The sequence below is a fragment of the Diabrotica virgifera genome, chromosome 10 (assembly GCF_917563875.1).
Source record: "Diabrotica virgifera virgifera chromosome 10, PGI_DIABVI_V3a".
NCBI classification, from domain to species: domain Eukaryota; kingdom Metazoa; phylum Arthropoda; class Insecta; order Coleoptera; family Chrysomelidae; genus Diabrotica; species Diabrotica virgifera.
In genome coordinates this window covers 26,122,092-26,139,878 of record NC_065452.1, presented here as the reverse complement: position 1 = coordinate 26,139,878, position 17,787 = coordinate 26,122,092, and the positions used below count along the sequence as shown (strand labels likewise).

The 17,787-nt window shown below is 33.8% G+C and overlaps 1 protein-coding gene across 5 annotated transcripts in view; it reads left to right on the top strand.

Annotated features, from left to right (window-relative positions):
• LOC114342253 (trithorax group protein osa) overlaps positions 1-17,787 on the top strand; it is a 449,443-nt gene that overhangs the window by 355,841 nt on the left and 75,815 nt on the right. For all 5 annotated transcript variants that reach the window (XM_050663326.1, XM_050663324.1, XM_050663325.1 and 2 more), the window contains exon 6: positions 12,341-12,385. In XM_050663326.1, the coding sequence (XP_050519283.1) occupies positions 12,341-12,385 (45 nt within the window). The remainder of the gene's footprint in view (positions 1-12,340; positions 12,386-17,787) is intronic.

Genomic DNA, 17,787 nt, shown 5'->3' with positions numbered 1-17,787 from the left:
TGAATGCATTTTCATGTTATTCGCAAATCCAAAAAGTCTCAGGAATCTTACTAGCCTATTCATAAATATGTAGTGTATTTTAGAAAGGTTCAAAATGACCTTCATTTTTTGATGCCCACCGTTTGAAAAAGGAAAAACAAATCTTCTGGTAAATCATTGGCTTCTGACGAAATTGATTTGCAGCTTCAAGGATTATTTTCCTGTTGTTTCTCCTTTCATAAAACTTCAAGTAAAAGTGAATAAGTTACAATTTAAATCTGTGGTTGCCCAAGAAAAATAGACATCAGGGCTCTACTAATCTGATGTCCAGTGTACTTCCCTTTTTTTCTTCTAAAAGTCAATCCCAAAACCCGTTTTTTCTGATAGTCTTTATCCAGTAGGTAACTCTTGAACGGTTTTTAAGCGATTCTGCTGTTCCTTGAATCTTCTCCAAAACATCACAGGAGAAACATCTAATTGAGCAACTACCACCTGTCAAACGTCTCCAAGGATTTCTTCGATTGCATCGAAGCACCATTTGTATCCACTTTTGGATTACCACTATTCCCAGGAACCTAGAGTAACAATGGGTGGCATTCATAAAACGTAGTATAGTCGTAGTAACTTATTTTGTAGAATGGCTTTAAAGGCGGCGAAATTTGATCCCTTCCTGAGTTTGTTTTAATCAGATGACAGTTTTAGTTGGGAAGCAAGTCGTTAATAGACTGCAGAGTGTTTGTTGTTTTGCATTCAGATTAGAAACATTTTGTTCAACATGGCTGACGGTTTAAAAATAGAAGGGCTCCTGTAAGGTGAAATGTAAATAAAAATGGTCAACAATAATTTTAGCATATAGGATATATTTCCTGCAACGGAATATACCTAAGAAAAAATAAATATTTTTAATTACATAATATATTTCATTACCAGAAAAACCTGCCGCCGGACTATAGCTTAAAGCCGAACTATCAAAACCTGCAAATCTGACCCGTTTCACTATATTGGTTACTTGGACTATATATGCTAATGCCTCAAGTATGTAGAGAAATTATAGAAGAACATAGTTGTCGGAATGAACTGAGAGATTTATTTCATAAGGTCAAACTCCTTACCAGAGATTAAACCTCAAACATGGTTTGTGATGGATAAGGAAAGTAATCTAAAGACCAATACTGACGAACTATTGGAAACGTGGCAAAACTATTGTATCTATATAGAAATTACGTGATAATATAATAAAAACTAAAAAAATAAAACTCGAGTAAGGCTTCATATTTTTTACCTGACAAAACTTTATTATACATGTATTGTTAATTTTTTGTGTGCATTGTTATATTCTAACACAAATTCGTTTTCGTTATTTTCTTCGCATTTTACGCACATATCGCCCAATGCAAAAACATTTTGAGTTACGTATTTTTTAAAATATGTTTAGTTTTGTTTCACTCTATATTCGAACTAAAGAAAACTATATGAAAAGATTCTTTTACATAACAACATTTAAGAAATTAAATGGACTTAAATTAAAAGCACGAAACTAGATATCGGTCATGATTATACTGTCATTTAGGTTAGGTTAGGTTCAGTTCAATATTGGTAAGGCAAGGATTAATTCTGCCCAACAGTGTTGTTTATACTCTGAATACATCTTCGAGCAAGCGCTGGGAGAACTACAGGAAGGCGTATTGCACATTTGCGTGTTTTCAAGCTGCGTACCCGCTTCGGGCGATCGCTTGCGGGTCAGCAGTACATTAGTTGAATGTATTCACTGCACACTCGAGCTGACCAGCGGCGTGCACGCGAGTGTGCAGTGAATAAATTCAACTCATGTACTGCTGACCTGCCAGCGATCGCCCACAGCTTGAAAACACGCAAATGTGCAGAGCCTTGGTCAACGGACTGCGTCTAAACACCATTAGATATGCCGACGACGCAGTAGTTTTTGCAGATAGTCTAGATGGTTTGCAAAGAATAATGTCGCGCTTATCAGATATAAGCAGAGAACAGGGACTTAATCTCAATACGAAAAAAACAAAGTACATGGTAGTCAGTAAGCGCGAAATATTAAATACACAGCTTTTGGTTAACCAACAAAAAATTGACAGGGTGGACAGCCACCCATACATTGGTACCAACATAAACAGCCAATGGGACGACCACTCAAGTGAGATAAAACAACGCATAGGAAATGCGAGATCAGCGTTAATAACGATGAAGTCGCTTTTCAGAACTCACGATTTACCACTTGCTACCAAAATCTTTATCATCAGATGCTATGCATTTTCTACGTTATTATACTGAGTAGAAGCCTGGACACTTTCCGATGCTTCCTTATGAAAACTCGAGGCATTCGAGGTGTGGTGTTACAGACGCATGCTAAGAATTTCGTGGGTGGATCGTGTGACTAATGTTGAGGTCCTACGTAGAATAAGAAAGGAATGCGTGATAATTAACACCATCAAAGAGCGCAAACTAGAATATCTTGGCCATGTTATGAGGAATCAACAGAGATATGGCTTATTGCAACTCATTCTTCAGTATTTGGAAAGAGAGGACTAGGGAGAAGAAGAATATCTTGGCTTCATAACCTGAGAAAGTGGTTTAATACAGACAACCGGACTATTCAGAATAGCAGCAAGCAAAGTTAGAATAACCATGCTGATCGCCAACATCCGGCACGGATAGGCACCGTAAAAAGAAGTTTCAATATTACTGGGCGCGTAACCACCCTTTCACTCGGCCTAAGAAGTTTGTTGTGGCCTAGGTTATAGTTGTCCCTTCAGCTCTCAGCCTTTTTAAGTCTATTATGGCCTTTGGTGACACCGTTACACGGGTTATCGTCATATGCAAAGCACATTCCGTCTGTCCGTTTCCACCGATATAGTTATTTAAGCTGTAATCACATCTTCTCTTCAGAAACCTGAAAGTAACATGTGATTAACATCTTTCCTCAGTACAATACACGCTCTGTGTTTTATCCCGTTTGAACAATACAGTACCTTAGTTAAGATGGATTCCTAAGCCGCCAATTATGCCTGTCAGAGTAACCCAAGGCTCGTGGATTAGTTCTACATATCTAGCTTCATTTGGGAATCTTCTGCCAACGGTAGATGAAGCAGCCTTGGCATGCTTTAGATTCGCCTGTATGGTTTTAATCATTATCTACTCTTGGAGTCTTGGAGTAGATAATGTCTTTCGTCCCAGACCCTTTGTTGGAGATATTTTTAATGACTACTTTTACCTCTTTGTTTAGAAGATAATTTGGCCTTTAAGAGGTTTCCAGTTGAATTCAATTTCGCTTTCGCTGTTGGTGGCCTTTCCAGTCTAGCGTCCTCCGGTCCCAATTTATCTTCCTCAATCTGTTGAAGATTTTTTTCAGCAAACATTGAGGTGTCTTTATTATTCGTCAGGTATGTATGCAGTACATACCTTAGTTTGGACGGATCACAAGAAAACAGAACTTCTTTAAAAATATAGAGATAAAAACAGCAAGACAGAAAGAACAACTAAAAATCTTAGCAATCTTAGAAGAAATCTACCCACCCATCCAGAAAACCACCCATAAAAAAGTGGAAGCAACTACAGCTTCCATAGAGTATGAGGTCACTTGCAGTATGTATCTATACTTTTGCACACATATACAAGAATCCGTTACCACAAATGTTTGACCGTTTTGTAGCAAATAATAAATATATATAATATATTTAGTGTATTATATTTATATCCTTATCATATTAAACACATGACTAGAATTTAGTATGGCTTTCATGCTGTCCAACTACTTGGCTGAAAAATAACAAAGCAAAAGTTTAATATGATAATAAGTTGTTTACAGCAAATAAGCATCTATGCTTATTTTATTATTGATAATTATTAAAAAGTAGCTTTTTGAAATTACTCTCTTCACCCCCAACTCTTGATGAAAATGTAATTCATTTGAAAGTACCTTGAAATCGCTATAATATCCTTGTGTTTACCAACTTAAATACAAAGACTCACAAATTGTACCCTTAAGGCATTCTGGAAGATATATTTTGCATAGATATATACAGAGAGGTTCAAAATTATGGAGTAATTATATTTTTTTTTGAGAATAGGTCACTTTAGAGAAAAATCCAGAGACAAATCGATTTTTATTTTAAAATAATGATTTTTTGGCTTATAGGTATATCATACTAGTGACGTCATCCATCTGGGCGTGATGACGTAATCGATGATTTTTTAAATGAGAATAGGGGTGGTGTGCTAGCTTATTTGAAAGGTTATAAGGTTATTCTCTATTCAGTAATATAAACACAATTTTATACGGGGTGTTCAAAAAAATATTTTTTAAATTAAAATAATTGACACAAAAATAAGAATGTATTTAATTTATATAATTCAAAATATATTTTACTGTTGTCAGAAAAAAAAAAAAAAAGTTTATTTGGCAAATAAACATTGGTTTTCGTTTAAATTAAATGTTTCAACTGCCAAGAGGCAGGTGGGTGGCAGCTTGAACATCGAATTTAAGCGAAAAGCAATGTATAATAAGTATGAAATGAACCATTTTTTTTCTGTTTTTTAACAGCAGTAAAATGTATTTTGGAAAATAGATTACATACATTCTTAAAAAAAATACAAGATTCTTTGTAAAAGGTATATTTAAAAGACCCCAATAAGGGTTACATCTCAAAACAAAACGTTTTCGGATTAATAGGTAATCCATCATCAGTGTTAAGCCCTATGATGGATCACCTATTAATCCGAAAACGTTTTGTTTTGTGATGTAACCCTTATTGGGGTCTTTTACATATACCTTTTACAAAGGATCTTGTATTTTTTGTGATTTATGGTATACAGCCAGCTATAGGAATTTTATTTTCCTCGTGGATTTTTACATACATTCTTCTTTTTGTGTTAATTAATTATTTATTTCAAAACAAATTATTTTTGAATCTGTATAAATAATTAGGTTAATGTTTATATTATTGAATATATAATTGAATAACCTTTCAAATAAGCTAGCACACGATCCCTATTCTCATTTAAAAAAAATCATTGATTACGTCATCACGCCCAGATGGATGACGTCACTGGTATGATATATATGTCAAAAAATCATTTAAAAATAAACATTGACCTGTCTTGGTATTATTCTCCAAAGTTGCCTATTCCAAAAAAATGAATTTATTCCATAATTTTTAACCTCTCTATATGTTTTTATTTTCTGAAGCTTACGACTATCTGATGAAACCTACAATAATGTTGCTGGAGCACAATAAGTAGCATTGTTTTGGGACACGTTGGTTTTGACTCGGAGTCTGTTTAGTCCTCCGTCAAAACAGTATTCTATGTATATACCTCGTGGTAAAGCTTCCCTAATAAGATGCATTATTGTTCCTACGAAAATGGAAAAGAACGTCGGAGCAATTATACACCTCTGTTTAACTCCCTTTGTATTATGTACAGACTCGGTGCTTCCATCGCTAGTACAAACGCTGGCAGTCATATTGTCATACAATTCGCACTAGGTTAATATGTTTTTAAGGATATCCAACATAGGCTAAGATTTTTAAAAGCACTTTTTGATTGACAGTGTCGAACACCTTAACAACATCTATATAGGGTGGGAGGTTTTGTTCTCTGGATTTTTCTTGCATTGCACTAAAAATCATGTTAGCTGTCACTGTATTTGACTGTATTGATTGTTATGCAACATGCAATAGGCGATTTACTAGAATTCTAGCTGCGATTTTTCCAGCTACAGTAAGTAATGATACCCCCAGGACCTCGTCCGCTTTTTTGTAGTTGGAAACAATAGAAGCATATCATAGTTGGGCAGGGATCATTTCAGTGTTCCATATTGTTTTGATAAGTAATTATGTATGTTGCCTAAGTGCTGGGCCTCCCTTCTCAAAGAGCTCCGCTGGAATTCCTTCAGCACCAGCAGCTTTGTTGTTTTTTAGTTGTTTGATTGCTTTTTCGACCTCTTGTAAGATGGGAACGTTGTTTAGATGATGTTGTGTACGTTTTTGAAGAATTTTGTTATGTATTGACCCGCGACTGTCTATTTAAAAGTTTTTCAAAGTGTTCGTTCTAATGGCAGTTGATTTAGGAGGTATCCTTAAAAAGTTGAGTGCCACCTTTTGATCACAATGGATTTAAACCTTGAATGGTCCCGTATACAGCTTTAGTTGACTTAAAAAGCCCTGGGTATTGTTAGTGTCAACCAGATTCTGTAATTCACGTGATTTAGCTGTCCACCATTCGTTTTTGATTTGCCGAGTTTGCCTATGCACATCCGATTTGGCATCCTGTGTGCTGTTGTTTGTTTTTGCAACTGAATTTGGGACGTTTTGTCAAGCGATGTACGTTTTATGTTTTTTTTATCTATGTCCGAATATCCTCATCGTTTTCATCAAACCAATCGTAGTGTTTTCTATGGTATATCCAACAGCCTCTTCAGCAGATGAGAGTATAACCCGGTCTATATAGACATTTCAAATAACAAAAATTGCCGGAGAGCCAAATTTTGGTGGAGAGCTAGAGTTTACCATAACAAATAAAGTTTAAAAAGTCCCCATCGATCCCATGTGTGCTTCAAAAGTTATTCGGGGTCAAAGGTCAAAATTTGAGATTTTTTAGATTTTTTTCGAAAACGGTAAGTTTTATCAAAAAAAACCTTAAACCAAAGTTGTAGATCTTAAAATTCTCTACAAAAATAGTCCTTACTATTTTTTTCCTAAGAGTTGCCATTCCTGAGATATCGCGATTCAAAGAGTCACATTATACATGATATGCACACGTTTCCACACCACCTGTGAGGTAGTGTAGTCGGCGCGTTTTTTTTTAACGTGGTTTCCCCTGTAGGCCTACTCCACTAACTGTTTTGGCATTAGGATAATTTAAGGAAACAATACCGGTCAAGTTCTAGATATTACCTTATTATTGATATTGATTATTGATATTGCTATTGATTATTAGGTTAACTATTGTTTTGATTTCTTTGGATATTTTAATCAGATTCATATTCTTGAAAGTCTACTTCAACAGTCAAGTCTTCTTCGATTTCATCTTCTTCCTCTTCCTCTTGCTGGATGTTCAAAAATTATTCAAATGTGACTGAGTCATTGGTCTCTTCATTAAAATCACAGGAGTCTTCCTCTGTTGTACTAAACTGGACATTTGAGCAAGACTGACCTTGGCAGTTGGTACACACTAGAGAACACAGCAACCCGACTTTTTTACATCCACATTTGGCACTACAACCTTTTTTGCAATTGCAAAAAATAGTGTTAAGGAGTTTTTCTGGAGCAGGTGGGAGTAAGGTTTTAATCGGTTCCAGAGTATTATCTATTAATTTCCAACCCCAATCTTCTGGATTCAGTTCATTGCCTAGCCATGTTTGAACTTGATAATATACTCGATACAAATGTTGAAAAGCAGATGCTAATGTTGGAGGAAGACATGATAGTTGTACTTGTTTCTTGTTTCGCTTATTTTTTACAAAAGTTAAGTATCGGTATTTATCAAGACAAATAATTTTTTTTGGAGCTCCATAAACCGCAAGAAGAAAGCTGAAAGAAGGCTGAAATGTTAACTGACAAATTAACAGCTGCGAATATTGAAGTGAAACAAGCTAAAAATGACGCAGATGTCCTTATAATTGAGACAACAATTGAAAAATTTAAGGCAACAAACACAACAATTGTAGTTGGTGAAGGTGTTGATTTGTTGGTACTGATTACTGCAAGAACTCCAGTAGATAAAGTTATTTATTTTCTGAAACCTGGAAGGGCTCAACAGCGAACAGAGATATATTCTTCGAATAGTTTATCGGCTTATCCCAAATGCCAAAAGTACATTTTATTTTTACATGCGATAACCAGCTGCGACACTACGTCCGCAATGTACAGAAGGGGCAAAACGTCAGTACTTAAATTATTCGAAAAAAAAGATTTGACTGACTGCTGTAAAGTTTTTACAGAACTTGATTCTACACCCCAAACAATAATTACGGAAGGAATTCGCTTTCTTCTTGCGGTTTATGGAGCTCCAAAAAAAATTATTTGTCTTGATAAATACCGATACTTAACTTTTGTAAAAAATACGCGAAACATGAAACAAGTACAACTATCATGTCTTCCTCCAAAATCAGCATCTGCGTTTCAACATTTGTATCGAGTATATTATCAAGTTCAAACATGGCTAGGCAATGAACTGAATCCAGAAGACTGGGGTTGGACATTAATAGATACTACTCTGGAACCGATTAAAACCTTACTCCCACCTGCTCCAGAAAAACTCCTTAACACTATTTTTTGCAATTGCAAAAAAGGTTGTAGTGCCAAATGTGGATGTAAAAAAGTCGGGTTGCTGTGTTCTCTAGCGTGTACCAACTGCCAATATCAGTCTTGCTCAAATGTCCAGTTTAGTACAACAGAGGAAGACTCCTGTGATTTTAATGAAGAGACCAATGACTCAGTCACATTTGAACAATTTTTGAACATCCAGCAAGAGGAAGAGGAAGAAGATGAAATCGAAGAAGACTTGTTGAAGTAGACTTTCAAGAATATGAATCTGATTAAAATATCTAAAGAAATCAAAACAATAGTTAACCTAATAATCAATAGCAATATCAATAATCAATATCAATAATAAGGTAATATCTAGAACTTCACCGGTATTGTTTCCTTAAATTATCCTAAAATTGTCAAAACAGTTAGTGGAGTAGGCCTACAGGGGAAACCACGGTAAAAAAACGCGCCGAGTACACTACCTCACAGGTGGTGTGGAAACGTGTGCATATCATGTATAATGTGACTCTTTGAATCGCGATATCTCAGGAATGGCAACTCTTAGGAAAAAAATAGTAAGGACTATTTTTGTAGAGAATTTTAAGATCTACAACTTTGGTTTAAGGTTTTTTTTGATAAAACTTACCGTTTTCGAAAAAAATTTAAAAAATCTCAAATTTTGACCTTTGACCCCGAATAACTTTTGACGCACACATGAGATCGATGGGGACTTTTTAAACTTTATTTGTTATGGTATACCCTAGCTCTCCATCAAAATTTGGCTCTCCGGCAATTTTTGTTATTTGCCAAGCATTTTGATGTCTAAGTTGACCGGATTAGTATTGCTGACTTATACTTTGACCACTGCTCCTCATTGTCGACTAAGTGACTAATCTTAATTCGCTTCATAGACATGCCTCATATGTCTACCATCAGGTCTTTACCTATTTTTCTTTCCAGGAGTTCAATACATAACAGGTTCCGTTTCGGTAATTCTCATTTCGAAGTTGACTCTCTTAACAATCCTTTTAGCTCCTTCCAATTTTTTAACATAGGTGCCATAAGCCGTATATGGTGCATCTTATACAGTGTGCGCTGGAATAAGTGTTACCCCCCCTTCTAATTAACTTATTTATTTTTAGCACATAAGCAAAACGCTCGGACAGGTCGATTTTTAAAATAATCATAGTATATTATAGCATCAATCGAACTTAATCGAACTTAATCGAACAATCGAACGTAATCCCTCTTCAGGTGACAGGCATAACTTTGATTTTTTTTAAATGGGAAAGTACACCATGTGACATCTCATTTAAAAGCTTGTGAAATACTGATTACAAAAATGTGTAATACTTTAATCCTTTTTGAGAGCGTAGGTACAAAATTTCGGTCGAAATATTTTTAAATGCATTAATTCTTTTCGAATTCTGAGAAAACTAATATGTAAGTATTTTTAAAAAATTTAAACGCAAAATGAAATATTACAGTATTATTGAGGGTAGAAAGTCCCTGACAACTTGTTTCATGTTTATTTTAATAAGTCACAGAAGTGAAAAAAAGAGAAAATTTAGTTTGATTTTTAATTTCAAATATATCATTCGAAAGAAACTTTTTGTTTATTCTAAGGGAATTTCCCTCGCCTCGGTAATAATGCAATTTTTCATTCTGCGTTTAAATTTTTCAAAAATACGAATGCGTTTAAAATTAATTCGACCGAAATTTTGCGCCTAAGCCCTCAAAAAGGATTAAAGTATTATACATTTTTGTAATCAGTGTTTCAAAAGCTTTTAAATGAATTGTCACATGATGTACATTTCTATTTAAAAAAATCAAAGCTATGCTTGTCGCCTGAAGAGGGATCTCGTAAAGTTCGAAACATTGATGCTATAATATACTATGATTATTTTAAAAATCGACCTGTCCGAGCGTCTTCCTTAGGTGCTAATCTGTCTTAAAACCATCTAAAATTATCAATTCATTTGAATTAATAATTACATAAAAGCAAAATATACGTATGTAAATATAAAATGCCAATATGGCAGGGACAATCAAATAAGTAAGAATGAGAAAAGAAGAATAAAGGAATACAAACTTGACAAACAATATATTGACAAGATACAGAAAAGCATGGATAAAACAGGAGATAAGGCTCCTACCCGAAATTATGAAAAGTCCCAAAGGAATGAAAAGAAAAAGATTATTTTGCTACCAGTGGCGTTTTAAAAAGTGTCTATGGTAATAATATATTATGTATGTCTTTTTATTTATGAAAAATCAGTTCTAAAATTCTGTTTCATCCGATGATGAATGTGTTTGGCATGGAAACTAGTCCAATTTCCACATATTTTTGAATGATTCATGTTATACCGGGTGTCCACTTATATTTTCCCCCATTTTAACTGCCTATAACTTCTAAACGGCTAAGATAGAAATATGCGGTTTTCGCTGAAATGTTTTATTTTAGTAAAAGTTTTGTCTGAAAGGATTGAATTTTTTATATCGCTTTCAAATACAAAAATAAAAATGGCGGATTTTTGAAAAAAAGTTGTTGACTTTTTTTTAATGGAACACCCAGTATATTTTTTTGTAAATTGAAAGAAATGTCATTCACCTATCCAGCGATATAAAGTTTTTCAAAATCGGTTGTCAAATCACTGAATAATTAATTTTTAAAATGAGAGGTACAACGTGGATATCACATACCTAAATACCATAACGAAGCAAATTGATATTATGTTATGTGATTTCCACATTGCATCTCTCATTTTAAAAATTATTTGCTCAGTCATTTGACAACCGATTTTAAAAAAATTTATATCGCTGGATAGGTGAATGACCGTTTTTTTTTTCAAGTTACGAAAAAATGTACTGAGTCTTTTAATAAAAAAAGTCAACAACGTTTTTTTTTTTAAATCTGGCATTTTTTATTTAATATAGATATAAAAAATGGTCATTTACCTAAAAACTTGAAAAAATGATAATTTACCTATCCAGCGATATAATTATTTTTAAAATCGGTTGTCAAATGACTGAGCAATTAATTTTTAAAATAAGAGATGCAATGTGGAAATCACATAACATAATATCAATTTGCTTAGCTATGTTATTTAGGTATGTGATATCCACGTTGCACCTCTCATTTTAAAAATTAATTACTCAGTGATTTGACAGCCGATTTTGAAAAACTTTACATCGATGGATAGGTGAATGAATTTTCTTTCAATTTACAAAAAAATATACTGGGTGTTCCATTAAAAAAAAGTCAACAACGTGTTTTTCAAAAATCCGCTCAATCCATTCAGACAAAACTTTTACTAAAATAAAACATTTCAGCGAAAACCGCATATTTCTATCTTGAGCTGTTTAGAAGTTATAGGCAGTTAAAATGGGGGAAAATATAAGTGGACACCCGGTATTTAAGAATTGAAAATTTCTTTTATGATTTAAGGGGGAGTATGGTTTGAAATCAACATATCAAGCACATTTTTGTGAATTTTTTTGAAGCTATGGCATAATTATTTTATTTTTAATTTAAATAAACATATTAAATATATGTAACTCAGGAATATTAAAAAAAATTCAATCCAGAATATTGAAAAATAAGCCATTGATGACAAATTTTGACAGGCAGCTCAAAAAATTGTATTTTGCGGTGGACATTAAAACTCATCACTGGATCATAAGAAACAAAAAAAAAAGCAAAAAGATTTAATTAGCTTATGAGGTAACATCGTCGAGTTTTTTTATTTTTAATGATTTTTGAATTTTTGGTATCACTCAGAAATCAAAAATACGAAATTTTTTCTAACACACTGTATCTCTGACAATTTTACTCCGATTAATCTGAAATTTTCGGAGAGTATTCTTGAAAGTATGCACTTTTATTTGTAATAATAAAAAAAATTAAATATTTCAAACCATAGCCCCCCCTTAAGAAATAAAACTTTATGGGAAGCAATGAAATCACTTTATCAAAAAGTGAACCTAGTTTTATTATAGATTATCACTATACATGTTAAGAGTGGGGTTGATGGAGCAAAAAATTTCTCAAGTTACTTAATCTAATTATCGGGTATTTTTAGGTATTTAACAGCCATGTACCTCCTCCGGAGACGTATCGCTCAAAGGTTTATATCAATTTTTTTATCGTGCTATAACTAAACAGCTTGTCTAAGCATGTATTATTCGCATGTCTCTTAATGCTTTTTTTAGATCATAGAAACTTTTAGAATAGAGCAAAATGGTAAAAACAAAACTTTAAACGTGGGCAAAAGATACTAGTGTTGCCAGTTTGGAAAAGGCTTCTGAAAATGTCTATAAATATAGTTAGTAGCGACAAACTCAAGGGTACAATACCACAATACAGTAGGCACAAATGCATAATATGCATTTGTGTATATTATATTGAAAATTTATATTATATACATACAGTATATTATACTGAAATTTGGTATTTGACTATTGTGCTTTTTAAATAAAATCCACGGCTAGGGTCAGGATGATCAATTATTATTCCAGGTGTGAATAGTAGGGATCATCTAAACATTTCTTCGTTTAAGAATTGAAGGAATACAATAACATACCAGCAAACGAATGGGAAAGATACTTGACGGAACTGTTTAAGGGAAAGTAAAATAATAATCAACACAATAACGTACCTGAATTAAGACACGAAATAGAAATCAGTTTTCAGGAAGTAGAGATAGCCATAAATTCACTCAAAAATAGAAAGTCACCAGGACCAGACGGAATAACCAAGGAGCTTCTAAAATACGGAGGAGACAGTATAACCCTAGAGATGACAAAACTTATACAAAAATTAATATTGCACTGCAAGATACCAGACGCATGGAGAAACAGCAGTTTTCTAATGAAAAATATGGTCACAATCCAATAACGGGATGACAGCCCAAAGACTTGTCATGAAACCTTTAACATCTTTCGCCAAACTCAAGAGCAAAGACGGAGTCATATAAACCCATGAAAAAACATCATACCACAAGGAGTGCGTTCAGGTTGAGCTGAATTTTCTAAAAAGTTATCGCAACCCTCAAAAGTCAGTCATTAACCAGATAGACTCTCAGAGGTCTAAACAGAAACAAAAAATAAAGAAAAACTACGACCAATAGTAGGGTCTATAGTGTTTTTAGGTCGACAAAATATTCCTCTGACAGACCATCGTGATGATGGCCTTATGCTTCTGGACGAAGATGCCGGACCTAGGAATCGGAGGAATTGCTGTGGAACTAAGGCAAAACCCGGTATGTCAAAAATTATCGATTTTTCGTTTTTGATGCCAATATGTACCTTGACCGATGACGAATGTGATGGCAAAACCCTACATGGCTAAACGCATCCATGTAACCAGTAAATAATAAAATTGTTTCCGATAGGTCCACTATTACAACAACACCGCAAACTTTTAAACTCGTCTGCTGCAAAATCACGTTTTTTGACATATCGTTTTTGCCTTAGCACCACAGTGTTAAGGTTTAAAATCGCATCAGGAAATAAAACTCTTAAATAACACCTATCCACAGCATCTTCCTGAGCAACATGCATTAGTAGCAGCAGTCAAAACCAATTAATAACATGTTGTCGTGAAGAAATAATTGAACAAATAATATTTGACGAAACGACTGACGTATCCCACGTGGAACAGCTTTCTCTAAATTTGGGATACATACACAATAACAACATTCGTGAAGACTTTGTCAAATTCATTGACGCTTATGAGAATCTAAAAATAATTAGTGAAAATCAAGAAAGAGGGAAAGAACTAGGCCTGGCAGGAGAAGCATTGGAACAAATAGTATTAAACTTGTTGAAAGAACTGCACTTGGATCCGAAGAAATGTGTATTAATCGGTACTATGGCAGGAATGGTGAGTTTTAAGGCACTTCTCAAAGTGTGTGAAAAGTGACTTAAAACTCACCATTGTAACCCTAATATTTAAAAATTACCCCCCGTACTTCTGGTACTCCTCCCCAAAAAAAGTTTATGGCCCCTCCCGAAAATCGGTCCTGGATCCGCCCTTGCAGGGATGCAGCTTATCGCCAACACTGTTTAAAATCTATATAAATGAGGTCTTGAATAAGTGGCGGAAATCGTGTTCTGGAATGGGGATACAGCTAAACGACGACTCAATACTAGTACTATACACACTGCATTTTGCTAACGATCAGGTGGGGATTGCCCAGGATAAAGATGATCTAATATTTATGACAAACCGGCTGTTTCGAGAATACAAAAAATGGGGCCTATACGTCAATATAGAGAAAACCAAACATATGTCTATAGAAGGACAGAAAAATGAGTTACAACTAGAGGATGATATGGTTATCGAGCCAAGCTCTAATTATATATACCTTGGAACGAGAATTCGAAATAGAGGAAGGAATTATGAAGGGAAAGAAGGTAATAGGAGCTTTGAATTCACTACTTTGGTCAAAAACCATATCAAAAGAAAAGAAAACACAGCTATATAATAGCATCTTTAAAAGCGTGGTATTGTATGGATGTGAAACCTGGCAACTGAATAAGCGAACAGAACAGAAGTTGCTCGCACTGGAAATGGACTTCTGGCGAAGATCGGCCTGCATCTCCAAAGTCTCACATATAACGAATGAACACGTACGAGATATTATGAATAGAAAAACAAACATAATAGAAGAAGTCCAACAAAAACAACTGTGTTGGTATGGCCATGTACAAAGAATGGAGGAACATCGACTCCCAAAGCTAATAATAAAATGGCAACTCCTGGAAAGAAGGAAAAGGGGCAGACCGAAAACAACCTGGATAAGTGGAATCCAGAAAGCCATGTCAGAGAGATCTCCGACCAGGAGATTGGATAGATCAACGCGGCTGGAGAATAGGAACCGGATGGCGCAGGACGCTATAAACCAGTGTTATATACTATATGATTGGAATAATGGTCCTTGTGACGTTTCAGTGTTTTAATTGAATACCTTAAAAAGTGTTAACTGTTGTCGGTCTCCCAGACGAACCGCGGGAATTGAAGATTATGAGAGTTTAGAATGAACAGTTTCGGAAATTATATATGTTTCAATCCGAAATACAGGTGTTTCAGATACCAGATAGAGAAAGGGAAAAGAGACAATCAGTGATAGAATAGGGATATCATATCGTTATGAGTAGAAGACTAAGATGCAAAGGCTACATGATGTAAAAAGAATTAAAATTTCCGCAGATATACATTTTAAAAGAAATATTTTGGCCCTGTTAAACCAAAGCCTTCTATGAGCAAATCAAAAGAGGAAAAGGGCCGGCCCGTTACAATCTGGTAATGTGAGATTTTAACTGCAAACTTGGAAGGAAAAACAACGATAAGAAGAAAGTGGTAATTGGATATTTTGGAATCGGATTCTGACACCAAAGAAGAGAAATGGTTACTAACTTTCTGTTGCAACACAGACTGTATGCAATGAACGGTTTTTAAGAAGAAACAAAATAGGATATGAACGTGGGTTAGTTCAAACGGACTAAAACGGAATAAGATTATATTTTAGAACAGACAAAACAAATTGTTCAAGATGTAACTGTACTCAATAAACTATCAGTACGAAGCGATCATAGGCCAGGATCATAGATAAGAGCCAGAGTAACAGTAAACGTACACAAAGATAGAGCAAAGAAGAAGCAATAAAAACGCATATTCTGGAAGCTACCAAAGCAGCCAGAAGCAGACATAAAAAATATAGCCCAAACCTTACAGAGTAATAATCAGAAACTTCTAAGTATCGACGATCTGAATAAATTAACAGACTCGGTTAAAAATGCCACCAATAACGAAAACATTATAGGCCAGGGTAATAAGACAAAAATATACCCTGTTCGTGACACTTCAACAGCCAGGGCACTGAAGCGTTTTTTCGGCAGGTAATACCTATAAGAACAAATTGTAACTATTTCCTGCGTAGGATCTGGCGGCCATTTTTATTTATAAACAATTTAGTGTCAAAAAACGGCCTTTTTCCCTTTTTTTCGAATTAATGGAAAACAGTAAGAACTATGGTTTTCTTAGTACAAACATCTTCGAGAGAATGGAAAAAGCTTTAAAATGGCGTATTATAAAGTTTAATACACTCATTTATTGTTAATATAAATGCGAATAAAGGTTGAAATTGCAAAAAAAATAATTTGGCAATAACTATTGAAAAAAATAGTGTTCAGCTTTGAAATTTTTGTCAAATGAGGGTTCTTTGGTGCTTAATATGTGACAAAAATTTCAAAGCGATTCATTCAATTGTTTAAATTTCCTTCAAATTGTTTATCCCAGAGAGCTTTTTTTGCAATAACATAAGTCAGAAAAAAATGATGTTAGAACCATTCTACAGGTCTCAAATGAAAGAGCATGAACTAAACTTTTAAATTGGTTTAAAAAAAGTGAATAAAAGATGCATTTATTAGTAATAAATATTTGCGCAAAAGTATCGTCAATTTTTCTTTTTTTGAATCCTTTAAATTTTTGAAAACTTTTTTCAAAAAAATCTATTTTTTACCGTTTGTTATGTGCATAACTACCAAGTAATGTTATTTATATGATAATTGATGAAAAATTGTAATAAATATATAATTTTTATTATATAAAAAAATAAAAAGTTTATAAGGAAAAATTGAACATACTTTTGCATAATTATTTATTACTAATAAATGCATTTTTTATGCACTTTTTTTAAACCAATTGAAAGTTTAGCTCATGCTCTTTCATTTGACACACATGTAGAATGGTTCTAACAATATTTTTTTCTGACTTATGTTATTGCAAAAAAAAGCTCTCTGGGATAAACTATTTGAATAAAATTTAAACAATTAAATGAATCGCTTTGAAATTTTTGTCACATATTAAGCACCAAAGAACCCTCATTTGACAAAAATTTCAAAGCTCTATACTTATTTTTACAATAGTTATTGCAAAATTAATTTTTTTTTAAATTTCGACCTTTTTTCTCAATTATATTAACAATAAATGAGTGTATTAAACTTTATAATACGCCATTTTAAAGCTTTTTCCATTCTCTCGAAGATGTTTGTACTAAGAAAACCATAAGTCATACTGATTTCCATTAATTTTCAAAAAAAGGAAAAAATATCGTTTTTGACACTAAATTGTTTATAAATAAAAATGGCCGCCAGATCCTACGCAGGAAATAGTTACAATTTGTTCTTACAGGTGTTACCTGTTGAAAAAATGCTTCAGTACCCTGCTGTTGAAGTGTCATGGAGAAAATCTTATTACCCTGGTCTATTAGCAAAAGAGACTAATACCTAAACTTGATTTCTATCATCTCAAAAAACGGGCAGGCTTCAGAGCAGGATATGGCACAAACGACCATTTGCATACCATATAGATATTAATTGAAAAATTGAAATTGAAAAACACTGGTTCTTGCATTTATCGATTACGAGAAGGTTTTTGATTCTGTAAATTTTGAAACTACTGGAAGCACTGAAACAAAGCCGAATAGGCTTATTTACCACACAAGGAGAGGTAGACAATTTTTCG